The sequence below is a fragment of the Micropterus salmoides genome, unplaced genomic scaffold, assembly GCF_014851395.1.
Source record: "Micropterus salmoides isolate LMB-PRFRI ecotype aquatic unplaced genomic scaffold, ASM1485139v1 Ms_hic_scaffold_17, whole genome shotgun sequence".
Classification (NCBI taxonomy): Eukaryota; Metazoa; Chordata; class Actinopteri; order Centrarchiformes; family Centrarchidae; genus Micropterus; species Micropterus salmoides.
This window is the reverse complement of record NW_024040817.1, coordinates 18079581-18095328: the sequence shown is the minus strand read 5'-3', so window position 1 is coordinate 18095328 and position 15748 is coordinate 18079581. Positions and strand designations below refer to the sequence as shown.

The 15748-nt window shown below is 40.6% G+C and overlaps 1 protein-coding gene across 1 annotated transcript; it reads right to left on the bottom strand.

Annotated features, from left to right (window-relative positions):
* Window positions 1–3609: 3609 nt before the first annotated feature.
* On the bottom strand, window positions 3610–15287 carry LOC119907914 (Y+L amino acid transporter 1-like). Its single transcript, XM_038725606.1, has 7 exons — window positions 15140–15287; window positions 10034–10399; window positions 8563–8738; window positions 6784–6926; window positions 4827–4952; window positions 4071–4215; window positions 3610–3784 (listed from the first exon to the last, which is right to left on the bottom strand). Exons 2-7 carry the CDS (start codon window positions 10160–10162, stop codon window positions 3625–3627), a joined length of 879 nt encoding a protein of 292 aa, XP_038581534.1. The 5' UTR covers window positions 10163–10399; window positions 15140–15287; the 3' UTR covers window positions 3610–3624.
* Window positions 15288–15748: the final 461 nt, after the last annotated feature.

Below are 15748 nucleotides of genomic sequence, written 5' to 3'. Positions count from 1 at the left end.
TGGTTTGGGGTGCCATGTCATCTGCTGGTGTTGGTCCACTGTGTTTTCTTGGTTGGACTTGGACTTGGTTTTTACCCTGGGTGTCAGCATTTCCTCTGTGGAATTAGTGGACATGACTATATCTGACCACAGATGTATTGTTTTTAGCTGCGATTCGCCTGTTACTCATGCCGCCTCACCAAGCTCCGTGTGTTGTCGCATCTTTAATGAACAAAGTGTTTCAAAGTTTTGCGCATTCTTTCAGAGCCAAAGCCAACACCTGTCTGATTCCAACACCAACAATCTGGTCGATCACTTCAATCATATCTGCTTGTCGTCACTCAATATTACTGCTCCTCTAAAGGTTAGGCCTACGTCTAAAGCTAGTAAGCAACCCTGGATAAATGACAGCATTCGCAGCCTCAAAAGGGAATGCAGGAAAGCAGAGCGCAGATGGAAAAAATCCAGTCTCCAAGTCCATTACCTCAGTCTGAAGGATTTATTAATTAACTACAATAAAATGGTTAAGGATGCGAGAACACACTATTTTTCTGAACTCATTACTACACATAAACACAATCCCAGGTTTCTGTTTAAGACTGTGGATCAGCTGGTAAACCCAACCCCTCCTTGTGCCTCAGCTGGAAGTAATGATGACTGTGAATAGTTTTTCTTATTTTACCAATAAGGTGGTGTCAATCAGAGCCTCTATTACCCCCGTGGCCTCTTACTCAGAGGTCCCTCACCAGCAACAACAGAGTTTTAACCAGTTTTATCCCATCGACTTGTCTGAGCTTTTAAAAACAGTATCACAAATGAGAGTGTCCTCCGGCCCACTTGATATAATACCTACAAAATTTTTTACTGAAAGTAATAGATTCTGTCGGGCCCCATTTGATCTCTGTTTTCAACAGCTCCCTATCTACTGGTTGTGTCCCTGATTATTTCAAAACGGCTTGCGTGAACCCACTTTTAAAGAAACCTGGTTTAGATCCCTCCCTCCCACATAATTTTAGACCAATTTCAAAACTGCCTTTTATTGCAAAGATTCTAGAAAGAATTGTGTCCAAACAGCTGCTCACTGTGCTGGAAAATAACAAATTATTTGAAAAGTTTCAGTCTGGTTTTAGGAAGTACCACAGCACTGAGACTGCCCTGCTTAAAGTCACCAATGACCTTTTAATGTCTGCTGATGAAGGTATGTGCTCAGTCCTGGTACTCCTGGATCTTAGCGCTGCTTTTGACACCATTGATCACAACATCATGTTAGACAGACTGAGGCACTGGGTGGGGATCTCTGGTACTGCTCTAGAATGGTTTTCATCCTACCTGTCAAATAGGAAGTTTTGCTTGTCTGTAAACAACTATGTCTCTTCATTCTGTCCAGTTAAATATGGTGTGCCTCAGGGGTCGGTCTTAGGACCCATTTTGTTTTCCTTGTATCTGCTTCCCCTTGGACATATTATCCATAAACATGGCATTTCTTTTCATATTTATGCTGATGACACACAAATATACTTGCCCGTCAGATCCACATACCCTGGAATGCTGAGTTCACTTAACAACTGCCTTTGTGAAGTTAAAAAATGGATGTCAAATAATTTCCTCCAGCTGAACTCAGACAAAACAGAAATCCTGGTCATCGGGTCCCAGCAGATGGCAAATCAAATACTGCCATCTGCTGGTTCCCTAGTAAATCACATTAAGCCTGTGGCAAAGAACCTTGGTGTTTGGTTTGATAGTAATTTAAATTTCGAGCAGCACACCACAAAGCTTGTTCAATCATGTTTTTATCAACTTAGAAATATAGCTAAAATTCGATCTATGTTAACTTTTAAGGACACCGAGACCATTTTACACGCCTTCATCTCATCACGCCTGGATTATTGCAACAGCCTTTTCACCTGTTTAACCCAAAAATCTATTGATCGACTCCAGACTGTCCAGAACTCAGCTGCCAGGCTTTTAACCAGAACAAAGAAATATGACCACATTACTCCTATTTTAGCTTCATTACACTGGCTCCCAGTATGTTTTAGAATTGACTTTAAAATTCTATTGATCACTTTTAAAGCTCTTCATGGCCTCTCGCCTTGTTATATTTCTGACCTTTTAGTCCCATACGCACCAGCACGTACCTTGAGATCCTCGGGCAGAGGTCTGTTGTCTGTTCCAGAGTCTCGACTGAAAACTAAAGGGGACAGAGCGTTTTCTGTCAGGGCCCCGAGGCTCTGGAACAGCCTGCCCGAGGAAATCAGGTCGGCTGAGTCGGTGAACTCGTTTAAGTCCCTTCTTAAAACATACTTTTATAGGAGAGCTTTCCGATCTTATTTGACTTTATTTTATCCCTTTTATTTTATTTTACTAATTTTATATTAAATTTTCATGCTCTTCTCTTTTTTGTATTATTCTTTACACTTGTTAAAGCACTTTGTAACTTGTTTTTGAAAAGTGCTCTACAAATAAGGATTATTATTATTATTTTCTGAGGTCCAAGGTCATCGCAGCCGTCTACCAGGAAGTTTTAGAGTACTTCATGCTTCCTGCTGCTGACCAACTTTATGGAGATGCAGATTTCAATTTCCAACAGGACTTGGCACCTGCACACAGTGCCAAAGCTACCAGTACCTGGTTTAAGGACCATGGGATCCCTGTTCTTAATTGGCCAGCAAACTCGCCTGACCTTAACCCTATAGAAAATCTACGGGGTATTGTGAAGAGGAAGATGCGATACGCCAGACCCAACAATGCAGAAGAGCTGAAGGCCACTATCAGAGCAACCTGGGCTCTCATAACACCTGAGCAGTACCACAGACTGATGGACTCTATGCCACGCCGCATTGCTGCAGTAATTCAGGCAAAAGAAGCCCCAACTACGTATTGAGTGCTGTACATGCTCATACTTTTCAGTTGGCCAACATTTCTAAAAATCCTTTTTTGTATTGGTCTTAAGTAATATTCTAATTTTCCGAGATACTGAATTTGGGATTTTTTGGGAATAACACCTACGAAAACTCTAAGAAACGCTTAATGTAAATGTTTCTTAGAGAAGATTCTTAACCAGGATGGGCTTTAAAATGTCTGTGCCAAACACATTTTACCTTCTGATATTATGAACTTTCAGTGCAGTGCTGAGGAGCAAAGTCTAAGCTGTGCATAACACCCAATGATGTCATCGCTCCCTCCACAATCTGAGAAATCCAGTTATGGAAACAGGAAAACTATGAGAGCCCACAGCCTATAGCTTGTTGGAAAATAAGTTAACTATTAGAGTGAATACTATCAAATACCACTGTAAACAAACCTCAGTACAACTCTTCCTCCTCCAACGCACTAATCACATAGTCAACTTCCCCGTTCCTGTGTGTGGCGCTAACCTCTTTAGCTAAATGAGATTCCTGACATCTAGACTCCTGCAGTCACAGATAACCAAAAGGGAATACTGAACCAGACACTAGTGCCAGTGGCTGCCAGCCAGGCTGAAACAGATGACAGCAGAAGATGGGAAGCAAAGATCCGAATCTGCTACCCAATGAGTCTGAGCAGATGCTGTCAATATGGTGTGTTAATGGATAGACATTAGTATGCACGCGGTCACACTGCTCATACACAGCTTCTTTAGTGCACAAGGAGAATGCACAAAATTTATTCTGAGCCCCACAATAATAGGCAGATACTCACCACAGCAACAGCTTCGCTGCTCAGCACTTGGTCTGCATCCATGACGACGTAGTAAGCAACGTTGGTCAAGATGTAGATCACTGTGACAATGGGCATGGAAATAGCGATCGACAAGGGCAGATTCCTACAAAAGAAAAATGGTTTTCATTAACTTAACGCGCTCAGTTGAGCCTTAAGTATTTACAGAACAGAGCTGAGAAAAATAATTGTTAGCCACACCCCACCCCAACCTGCAAGCAGTACTAAAATATCTAGATTTTTACAAATGTTCAGTTTATTTTGTAACTGGGATGTATACCATTTCCACTGAGACGACAGCTTGAGATTACTTCATGTTACGTCAGAAAGCAAAGCCATTAGGAACAAAAATCCCTTCTTGTAAAATATTTCTCAAATACCAGACCTCATACCTCTCTGGGTTTTTAATCTCCTCCGTGATGAAGTTGAGTGTGTCCCAGCCAGAGTAGGAGTACAGTGCTGAATAGAGGGCCAGGGCCATGTCACCTGGGTTCAGCTTGGAGCCCTTGAATGAGTCCTCAAAGTTCTGGTCGAATCCTACATAAAACAGGTGTTAAAATGTTTTGCTTTCATCATCCAGGGCTAATTATTTTCAAAATATTGAATCCAGCATGTGCCTTAAATATTTTTAATTTCATATTTCAATAAATAGTGTGCCCTGCATAATATATACACATTACATGCCTGAACCAGTTTAGTAAAAGAAAAGAAAAGGACAAAAAACATCCACGCAATAATATATGTAGCAATAACAAGAGCACCAAACACAATCAAAAACATAACGTAACAAAATCTGAATTTAAAACAGTTATTCGTATATTCGATGTATAAAATGTATCAATATAATAATTAAACTATTTGATCAAGCTGGTCCAATATCAAAATTTTACCTGAAAAGCTGAGTCAAAAATGATTGATGAATGATTAAGGTGCTTTGACAAACTACCAAAATCCACCATTTCGCCATATTTACTAAAATCCCTTGAACTAAAACGTTAACTATTTACAGCATTCTGTTCAATGATTCAGTTAAAATGCCTTAATCCCAAATAGTTAAGTAGTGCTTCATCCCATTCATTTTCAGCAAAGTGAAGGCAGTGATTTCAGAATAACTATCTGACAGACAGACAGTTTCTAGGACACCCTACCTTGTGCCAGCTTAACCAGCCCAGTAATGATGATGACAATAAGAGCTAGGACCTTGGCCACAGTGGAGATGACCTGAAGAATAGCGCCCCATTTCACTTTCATACAGTTCACACAAGTCAGCAGACCTGATATGGAGAAAGAGCAAGAAAACAGTAGTTAACCAACATCAAATCAATAAAGTTTAAATCGAAGGTTGGACACAAGCAGAGGGGAGGAGTTTATGGTCGAACAACTGTATTGACATTGCTATTATGCTAGGGTTGGGCGGTATATCTGTATATGAGGTATACCGATATAATTTCAAAAGATAGATATTAGACAATATTAGACAAAGATATGAAATTAGACAATACCGTTTATACCGATATAATCTGATACTAATATTGTTTCTGTAAAGTCCTGCTAGCGTTTGCACGTCTCTCTACCTCACCGCGCAGCTCCGCCCCTCCCTCAGTGTCTGCACGCAGCAGTCAACTCACAAAGTCTCTAACAAGATGGAGGGAGACACAGAGCTGGTCGACACTGAGACCTGTCTTGTAAAAAGAAAAGCAACGCTTAAGTTAGTGTTTCCCACACATACACTTTACTTCGGCGGGCCGCCCAGGTTAGGCGATACATTGCAGTATTTATCACAGAAACACAGTGATTGCGTAAGTCGCAACACGGTGGATATTTTACAAGAGCGGACCAAGTAAAGCGACACACCTGTCAGATGTCATTCGTTAGCTACCATGTTGGTTTTGTTTTGATAGGCTACGTCGTCAACACGCCTCCTCAACGTGCAGCTCAGCTGCTGCTGTGAACGGAATCACGGGAGGAAAAGTCCAGAAGACAAGGTCTGATTTTTTTTGGTGACTTTATACAGCCTAGCCTACTACTGATGGAGAAAGTCACCGAAGCGGACATACAGGGAGAGCGAGACAGTAAAGCCCGTTTTTCCACGGTACCAGCTTGACTCGCCTCGTGTTTTTTTTGGTTGTCCATTTGGTTTTCCATTGTGTAAAAGTTGTACTTGTATCTGCTACCAGGTGCTATTTCTGGGTACTGTCTGCAATGAAAAACGGAGGATGGCCAAACTGAGTCGAGGCGAGCTGAGCTGGTACTGGTAATGGCTGTTTGCAGCAGAGGTACGTTAGGTCTGTGAGTGTGAAGAGAACTGAAGCAGTCAAATTCAATAAGTGAATGATACTTAAGATGGAGAATGAAGTATAATTAAAACGGTGAAATAAGCTAAGTTGAGCTCGCTTAGCAGAAAATACCGATATATATTTTATACCGGAATTCTGCCTAACAGCATGACTTTTTGGCTTTATCGCCCAGACCTATGTTATGCCCTTTATCACAGTATCACAACGCTTTAGGGTTTCCCTTTACTAAGCACAGTACACTTAAAGCAGAGCTGAGAGGAAATCATTACATTTTCTCATTTAGCTGACGCTTTTATCCAAAGCATTTATATTTGCTATATATGTCAGGCTAGGCTCTAGAGCAACTAAGGGTTAAGTGTCTTGCTCAGGGACACAATGGTGGATGTGTAACAGTAGGACTCAAATCCAGGTCTCTCACACAAAAGGCATGTGTCACACCACTTATGACTATCCCTTTCAGCTTTTATGAGAACATCTTGTACACTTCCTCAAAAATGTAACAGTCTGGATTAACAGGAGGTTAACTGTGTCTGATTTTATTTGAACCTTTGGTTTTTCGTGACAAATTAAAGCACAGACTGTACTGGACTTGTGTCAGCCAACAGTGCAATTAAGAATAAAGCAAACAGGCTGATTAAGACATTTACAGTAAATAATTGGGGTTTAAATAACCAAAACCAATCTATTTTGTTCTATGCTCTGGGAACATGCATTCAGTTTAAACTTAAAAAAATTGTAATAAATAATGTTAAAATAATTTTGTAATGCACCTTGTGTGTATTATTGTCAAGTACAGGGAGAGACTTACATATGATCACAGCAGCAATGAGGCGGACGGCGTCATAGGGGGCTATACAGGTGGGGTAGAAGGGCTGGACCAGGTAGTTAGAGAAGGTCAGGGCTATCACTGCCTGACAAGCTGGCTCGACTATCAACAACGACGTCCACAGTCTGCAGCAGAAATTGATGAATCTTAATTATTAGAATAAATGAATATAACAAAAAAAAAAAACTTGTAACTTTAGTAAAATAACAAATTAATAATAAGGCTTTATATACCTCTACAACTGGGAAATTAGCTTTTGCAATATGAATTTCAGTTCTACACATGCTTAAATAATAAATTCTCTGATGTTAGTGGACTGCCTCCACTAATGACACACAAAATTAATAATAATGACAATAATAAAAATTCCAGGCATCCTCTAAAATGCCCTGGGTGATGTGGAGCAGAGGTTCAGGTGAGGGGGGAGAGATACAGGCTGTCTGTCTGGGGCCTGAAATAAAAAAATGTTACAAATGACAGTCGATCAGTTTCTCTTGTCTCAGTGTTTCCAACAGGATTCTAAGAGAAAGGTAAATGCATTCATTTGGTGCAAAATTAAGAGGCTATCTATGAAGACCGTGGCACTCTTGTAAACAATGTTGTGCTCTAGTAAACTATTTGATCATTAAGCTATAAATGGTTATGAAACAGCAACAAAGGTCAACAAATTTCTTTTGTTTTTCCAGCAACCATAAATCAAAGAATAGAAAATAGAAGTAATTTCCCTAACATTTTATTATTATTGTTTGTTTTGTTTTTTCCTTTTAATGGACACATGTAATAGGTTTTGTATTTTCTGTGAATATAATCCAATTAATCTTATTTCCATACTGTATAGACACCTTAATTTGAAAACCGGACGTTGTCCCATGTGTATCCTCGCGCTAAATTCATCAAATCTGACCCCTTTTGATAAATCATGTTGCATGTGGTTCTTGTATCGTGTAACATGAAGACTTCACAGCCTCTCTTGAGGTAGGACTATCATATTGCAACACTTGCCTTTGTAAAGAGAAACTGACAGGATAAAGTCACTAACCTGCCTGTCAGCTCGCACCGGTCCGTTACTGTGCATTTACCATAAAGGCTTGAATACATGTGCACTCCAAATTTAGATGCTAGCTTAATTGCCTTCTCACAAACGAGTGACAGAAACAGATTAACGTTGTTAACGTTACCGTAGTTACCTCAAAAGAAAAGTGGTTGTCTGGAGTCGGATGCCAAAATGTGTGAGCATGCGAGCTTACAGCAGTGCCCACAAAACACGTTCGAGCCTATAATGTTATTAAGAGATGTGTATAAATATTTTTCAGTTCATTTTGAAACTATGGCGGAGCAAATTAGACTGTGGCGGGCCGCCATGGTCTCGTTAATTAATGGGAAACACTGCGGTAAAAGTCTATTTTCAGGATCACAGAACCAGTCTTCCTTCACAGAATGTCAAAAGAACCAGCGTGAATAAGAACCCTCATGTTACTTGAATGTGTAGAGACGATAAGTGGCAACAGTGCTGTTATCATAACATTACTTAATTGAAAGCTTGAGAAGCTGTTAGGATATGGCAGACTTTCTATACTGTACAGTATATGTGAGCTTTTGCATTATAAGTAAAGGAGGACATACTGCATGAACAGTGTCTATGCAAAAATTACGGTAACACATTCCAAGTAACAGCACATAGGTACGTATTGCTTTTCTGGGATAATGTGTTTAAACAATGTGTTTACATCCAGAAAGAGTAAAAAACAAACAAACACATACCGTATAAAAGCCAAGAAACCTCCAAAGGCCTCCAGGATGTAGGCATAGGAGGCTCCAGATTTATGGATGGTGGTACCCAGCTCAGCATAGCATAATGCTCCAAACACAGAAAAAATCCCTCCAATGGCCCACACTACCAGCGACAGGCCAAATGAACCCGTGTACTTAAGGACACCCTGCAGGGTAAGAAATGAGAGCATTTAGATTTGGTGGGGTTAAAAAAGAACTCTAGTGCAGAGGTTTTCAAAGTGGGAGGCGGACTTCCCGAGGCGAGCTCCAAACACTTTTATGAGAGGCTAAGTGAACAAAAATACATCATTAGTTATTACATTCATTATTAAAAGGAGGGAAAGAATAGCCTAAATGTGTGTGATCTGGTTAAAGAGATTTGGGGTAATTTTACAGTTCCACAGTGTCAGACATTGGAAAGCTTGAGTCTAGTGTATTTGTGTGTTTGTCTTAGTTTGTTTAGGGTGGTGTGAAAGCTGTCATTTGATCTCTGGTGTAGACCAAACAATGGCACCAAGACGATCTAACACAAAGACAATAAGACCATCTGAAAATATAGACGACTGCCCAACTCTAAACAGGAACACAATGGTAACATAAATCCTTAACAATTAGGGTTGGGCCAATAAGACGATGCCATCGTCCATCTGCAATGGCTGACAGACATGACAACGTTGAGCCGGCATCGTGATTGTAAACACCCCCCTCCCCCAGCATAAAAAAAAATCTAAAAAATTTTCACACCCTGTGAAAGCAGCTTTCAATGACTACAAACTTTCTTATTGTTTTTAAGTATGCTTTGCACCTGCCTCGGAATTCTCTTCTCTCTACACTCTGACACACTCACCTGCACCTCAGGCACCTGGCTTGCCCCGCCTCTCCCCCCATCTGCTCCATTATCTCAATCAGCAGTCGCCTAAAAGACTGAGAACTCGTCTTTTTTCTGTACATTTCTACCCGCGATCCGTTATCACGGCAGCTGGTGAACCGCTTGTGGGCTTGTTAATGACGCAGCCTATCAAACAACTGAGACCAACATCTGCACCCTGTGTGTTCACTGCTGCTTTACCTGCTCCTTGCATAAAATATCCACTGTGACTTGGAATGTAAGTTAATACTCTACAAAAATTTTTTACCGAGTGAAGTTTGTGCGAGAACACATGTATGCACATAAGACGACTGCGCATGTGCACGCCTGCGCACCCGATGACAGCGTCCATCCAGATGTCTCACTGCAGACATCCTCTTATGGAAATTTTGTAAACATCGCCCAACCCTATTAACAATACTCAATGAATAATTATTTCAGATGTATCTATCAGATACAGATCTCAGATGCATCAGCAGTGCACTGTTACCCCTGAACATGTCGCAAGTCGAGCTAACATAGCACTGAGCTTTGAAAAGTAAGATAAACTCAGGGCAAATAAATTCACTGGCCTAACAAAGCAGAGAATCTTACCTTAGGTGAGACAAAGATGCCAGAGCCTATCATATTTCCCACGATGAGACAGACCCCATGGAGGAGGGAAATCTCCTGCTTCAGCCGAACACCGCTGCCTTGAGAAACTGAATCCACCTCAGCAACCATTCTCCTTCAGCCTCAACTCAGAGGTAACAGGACGAAGTGACGGGGGAGTAATAAAGACGACAGACTGCAGCACCAGGAACTGAGCCAAGGTGACAGAATAGAACAAATAAATACTGGATAAAATGAAAAGAGGGGTGTGAACCAAGACAAGTGGAAAGCGACGTGGGAGTGTCACTGGAAGGCTAATAAGACTATGCCGGTCTCAAAGGGCATTGTTGAATTCTCCACTGGATTAATCTGTAAGAAAAACAAGGGAACACAGAGTCACATAAGTGCTCTTCACAGCAAGGAATTTTTGCTGAGATGAGAGTAAGTGATCCTGATTGTGGTCGTGTCATTGGAATATAACCCTGTGTTGCATAATGGACACTTGGGGGCCAATGGAAACTTCAAATGAGTGAATGAATGAGTAAGTGACTTAAATGTATTTAATAATAAATCATCAGCGAGTTCAACATCGGCTGTCTTTGAATGAAACAGTGCTCCAGTAAGAGACAAACACTTATTTTCCCCCACATTGAGGCGGGATTAACTGAAAGAAAGCCTAATAGTTTACACTATAAATGTGCAACTAAATATGTTCATTACTGCCAATCATCAGGGCACAGTAGGCAAAGCAAATATTTTTAATTTTTTCTTAACAATCATAAACCATTTTTAATTAAAAAAAAATATTGCTTTTGTAATCTTAGGCTTCTGGACAGCTTCTATACGTCTGCAAGAGTTTGTGGGTCAGAGCCACAGGTCAGCCGGCTGAGTTTTTCTAGCCATTTTCATGGGTTTGACAGCGCCATCAGATTGCATTGTGCGGTACAGTTTCAGGTGGTCGTAGAAGTTGATGCCATTCTCCGACGTGTCAACACACACAGATCACCTCAGGTCCAGGACAGGAATTTTGTTGTATAGACCGGTGCTTGTAATAACTTATCTAAAACAACGGAAACCTCAGAGGTATAGCAACATGTCTGGATGGTTACTATGATAGTGAAAGGTGTTTACCGCACAGCAGGTTTCCTATTTCAATATACTACATTGACATTCAAAACATTTTCCATGGCCGAGTTGGTACGTGCCTGGCTCGAACGTCAAAGAGAGTTGAGCTATTTCACATACAACCGTGCCTGACTAAACTTCAGGTTGAAAGGAGCTCTCTTTTACAACCAGATAGACCAGAGGTCCTGGAAACGACGCAAATCATTTCTTAAACTTTCACTGATTAGGGCTCCACAATTCTGTCATGTAAATTTGAATCGATACTACAGGCTACTGAAACTGTGTTTGGAGTGTGTGCTCCGGTGTATTAAAGATATCTTATATAATAATTTGAACAACTTCAAAATCATTAATTTGTAATCAGTGAAGAAGAATGGCATCTTTGTCACTATGGGACCGGATCACCTGGTATTGCACTATGAAGCACTGCCCCATTTCTTCTAGAGTACTTTGATTGTGAAATTATCAAATACCATCCAACAGTTTGTTGAGTGTTGGATGAGGACTTCGTTGATGGGTGCTGACAGATCTGCAGATAACCATAAGCAGATGCACTCATGTTTCAGAGACGTCTGAGCTTAAAATGCTACTGTGTTCTCTTTTCTCCCCTTCTCTCTCTCACTCAATCTCGCACTTTTCAAAAACAAGTTACAAAGTGCTTTAACAAGTGTAAAGAATAATACAAAAAAAAAGATAAGAGCATGAAAATTCAATATAAAATTAGTAAAATACAATAAAATAAAAGGGATAAAATAAAGTCAAATAAGATCGGGAAAAGCTCTCCTATAAAAGTATGTTTTAAGAAGGGACTTAGAGTCCATCAGCTCAGGTGTTATGAGAGCCCAGGTTGCTCTGATAGTGGCCTTCAGCTCTTCTGCATTGTTGGGTCTGGCGTATCGCATCTTCCTCTTCACAATACCCCATAGATTTTCTATAGGGTTAAGGTCAGGCGAGTTTGCTGGCCAATTAAGAACAGGGATCCCATGGTCCTTAAACCAGGTACTGGTAGCTTTGGCACTGTGTGCAGGTGCCAAGTCCTGTTGGAAAATGAAATCTGCATCTCCATAAAGTTGGTCAGCAGCAGGAAGCATGAAGTGCTCTAAAACTTCCTGGTAGACGGCTGCGATGACCTTGGACCTCAGAAAATAATAATAATAATAATAATAATAATAATCCTTATTTGTAGAGCACTTTTCAAAAACAAGTTACAAAGTGCTTTAACAAGTGTAAAGAATAATACAAAAAGAGAAGAGCATGAAAATTTAATATAAAATTAGTAAAATAAAATAAAAGGGATAAAATAAAGTCAAATAAGATCGGGAAAGGCTCTCCTATAAAAGTATGTTTTAAGAAGGGACTTAAACGAGTTCACTGACTCAGCCGACCTGATTACCTTGGGCAGGCTGTTCCAGAGCCTCGGGGCCCCGACAGCAAACGCTCTGTCCCCTTTAGTTTTCAGTCGAGACTCTGGAACAGACAACAGACCTCTGCCCGAGGATCTCAAGGTACGTGCTGGTGCGTATGGGACTAAAAGGTCAGAAATATAACAAGGCGAGAGGCCATGAAGAGCTTTAAAAGTGATCAATAGAATTTTAAAGTCAATTCTAAAACATACTGGGAGCCAGTGTAATGAAGCTAAAATAGGAGTAATGTGGTCATATTTCTTTGTTCTGGTTAAAAGCCTGGCAGCTGAGTTCTGGACAGTCTGGAGTCGATCAATAGATTTTTGGGTTAAACAGGTGAAAAGGCTGTTGCAATAATCCAGGCGTGATGAGATGAAGGCGTGTAAAATGGTCTTGGTGTCCTTAAAAGTTAACATAGATCGAATTTTAGCTATATTTCTAAGTTGATAAAAACATGATTGAACAAGCTTTGTGGTGTGCTGCTCGAAATTTAAATTACTATCAAACCAAACACCAAGGTTCTTTGCCACAGGCTTAATGTGATTTACTAGGGAACCAGCAGATGGCAGTATTTGATTTGCCATCTGCTGGGACCCGATGACCAGGATTTCTGTTTTGTCTGAGTAAGGTCTAGAGCTGCTCTATGTGACAAGTGGAATGAGATAACTTCTGATGTGAATTGGAGCTTTCTAAATAAAACTGAGCCGAGTTATTCAGTCATACACAAGCAAGGTACAGAAAACTTACACACTTTGGATCTGTAACTATGTCTTTTTACTTGATGAATGAACTACAGCTGCTGAGATTTAATTGCTTTCCCCCCCGTTTCATTTTGTAATTTTTGGCGGATGGTGTATCATTTCCCCTGCTCAGCAAGGCTCTTATGACCGATGTTGTGTACTAGAGATTTGTGAAGGCACTGAGTAGGTAGTATGTCAGGTCGTACCGGTTCTTGTCAGCCTAATGTCGGCATGGCGCTAGGAATGCGAGCAACACCCTCCTTACAGCTCAAGCTGTTTTATTATGCTAATATTGTGATTCACATCCCCATCCCCAGAACACTTCCCTCACTTAGCTCTCGATCACAATTTTTTTTTTTTTTTTTATGAGCGCTCAAATTTCTCTAAAGCCATAATTCGTCTAATTATAAAAGGTTTTAATTTAACAGACTTGTTACTGGACTAAAAAAGGGAGAATGGGCACCTCAAGGTTTGATTTTTGATTGTAAGTGAAAAAACATGTTTGATTTTTACACACACACACACACACACACACACACACACACACACACACAAATCTACACACATTGTATAGGCATCAACCACATCAGTACAAATACATACGGCTTACATCCAGGTATGCAGGTCAGTACAGTACTAGTCCATACAGAGGATCTGTTCAGACTTTGATATGAAATGCATCTTTACCAATCTGATTAGGGACACACACACACACACACACAAACAGAGTACCTCATTAGGAGAAATCAAAATTATGTAATTAAAGTAGTGTAATCCTATCATGCATTGGCCTTGTGCTTGCAGTCTATAGCACACACAATGTTATATCTGAACCAAAGGAGGAGAGGCGGAAGTCAGCAAAGATGAAGTAGTTCAGCTGTGTAGTGAGGTGACAGACACTGATACAGTTTACCTGCATAGCTGTGAGCTGGGACTCCAGAGTTTAGAGAACAGGAATTTGTTGAACATGCTTGTTAAAATGCATTACCTGTACTAAGCACCGACATATTTCTAATTATCTAACTCAGGTAAGTGTGTGCCATTACAAACCAGTGAACATTTGGTCTACATTCTTAGGCCACTGTGAAAGCTGCATTTAAGTGCCTCTGTTCACACGCTCAAGAGACATCTCTCTGGAGGAAATTATTCACAACTGCATTCGCTCTTTATACGCGTGTTCAGGAGGAAAGCAGACGGACAGGTTCAGCAAACTACCTACCGCCGAGTTATTAAACTTTACTGTCGCTCATGTGTAAACATGAGGAAACAGTGTCCTATCATTTGTAAGCCCAGAATTTCCGCATTAAAACTGAAACGTGCTGCGGTCAGGTGCAGGATTGCGACGTGAAACGTAGACGGGGTCTACTTTGTGGGTCACATTGTATCTCGGCGTTAAGTGGACGCGGGTGAATGGAAATTGCACCTTCAATCAATCTAGCCTTTTTGTCCCCCATCATTGAGCCCCAGTAACTGAAACATACGCTCCTGTTAGTCCCAAAAGCTCGCTGTTAATGATTAGCCCCAGATTGATTGATTGATTGTACTCATGCACTCTCAAATGGGACAGATAAACCGTGTTTCCATACACTAATTAATTCAATAATGTTAGCTAACGCTGGTGTCCATGTAAACAATATTTAAACTCGCCGTGTGGCGGCTCTGCAGTGACATATAACAGAGCTAACAGAGCTAGCTAAACGCAGCAGCAGCTACAACATACATGATGCTGCTGATGCACATGTTAACGTCAGTAGGTGTATGTGACGCTTATGTCATTTACTAGCTTTAAAAGTGGGGGACAACGTGTGTCTCCAAAAATAAAAACATTGCAGAAAAGTTACCTTCGTTGTGCTGTCTTCTTTTTCCCTTTCTCTTTCCAGTGGAGCGTGCAGCGACACATGTGCCGTGTTTCCGACTTGTGAGACAAACTTCGGCTAGTCAGTCCGCAAGCAGAGTCAACATCTGCAGCTAGCTCCTCCTCATTAGCAGCATCACCGTCGACCGCCAAAAGGACAGTTGCTCCACCCACTGACAGGTCACATTAACCACATTAACCAGCGGGTCAGCACAGTGATCCTGCACAAACTAGAGCAGTGATGCGGTCACACAGGCGTCTTGGCTGTACCTGATCTGCTAATTTTCTGTATTTAAAATCATTATTGTAGAGGTGCATTTTTATTAAATCGTTTTTATTCTTTGCTTTTATTTTATTTTCACTAGTTAAATTGCGCTTTATTTTATTCTGGTTCTTGGTTGTCTTTTGTAAAGCTGGTTTTGGAAGATACTCTACCAGAAACGTAGCCTACACTTTTCTTGAGGGAAACTTTATCTTATTCTTGAATATGAACAATGAGTCCCCTCCAAAAGTATTGGAATGGTAAGGCAAATTCCTTTGTTTTTGTTGTTCACTGAAGACATTTGGGTTAAAGATCAAAAGATGAGTATGAGAC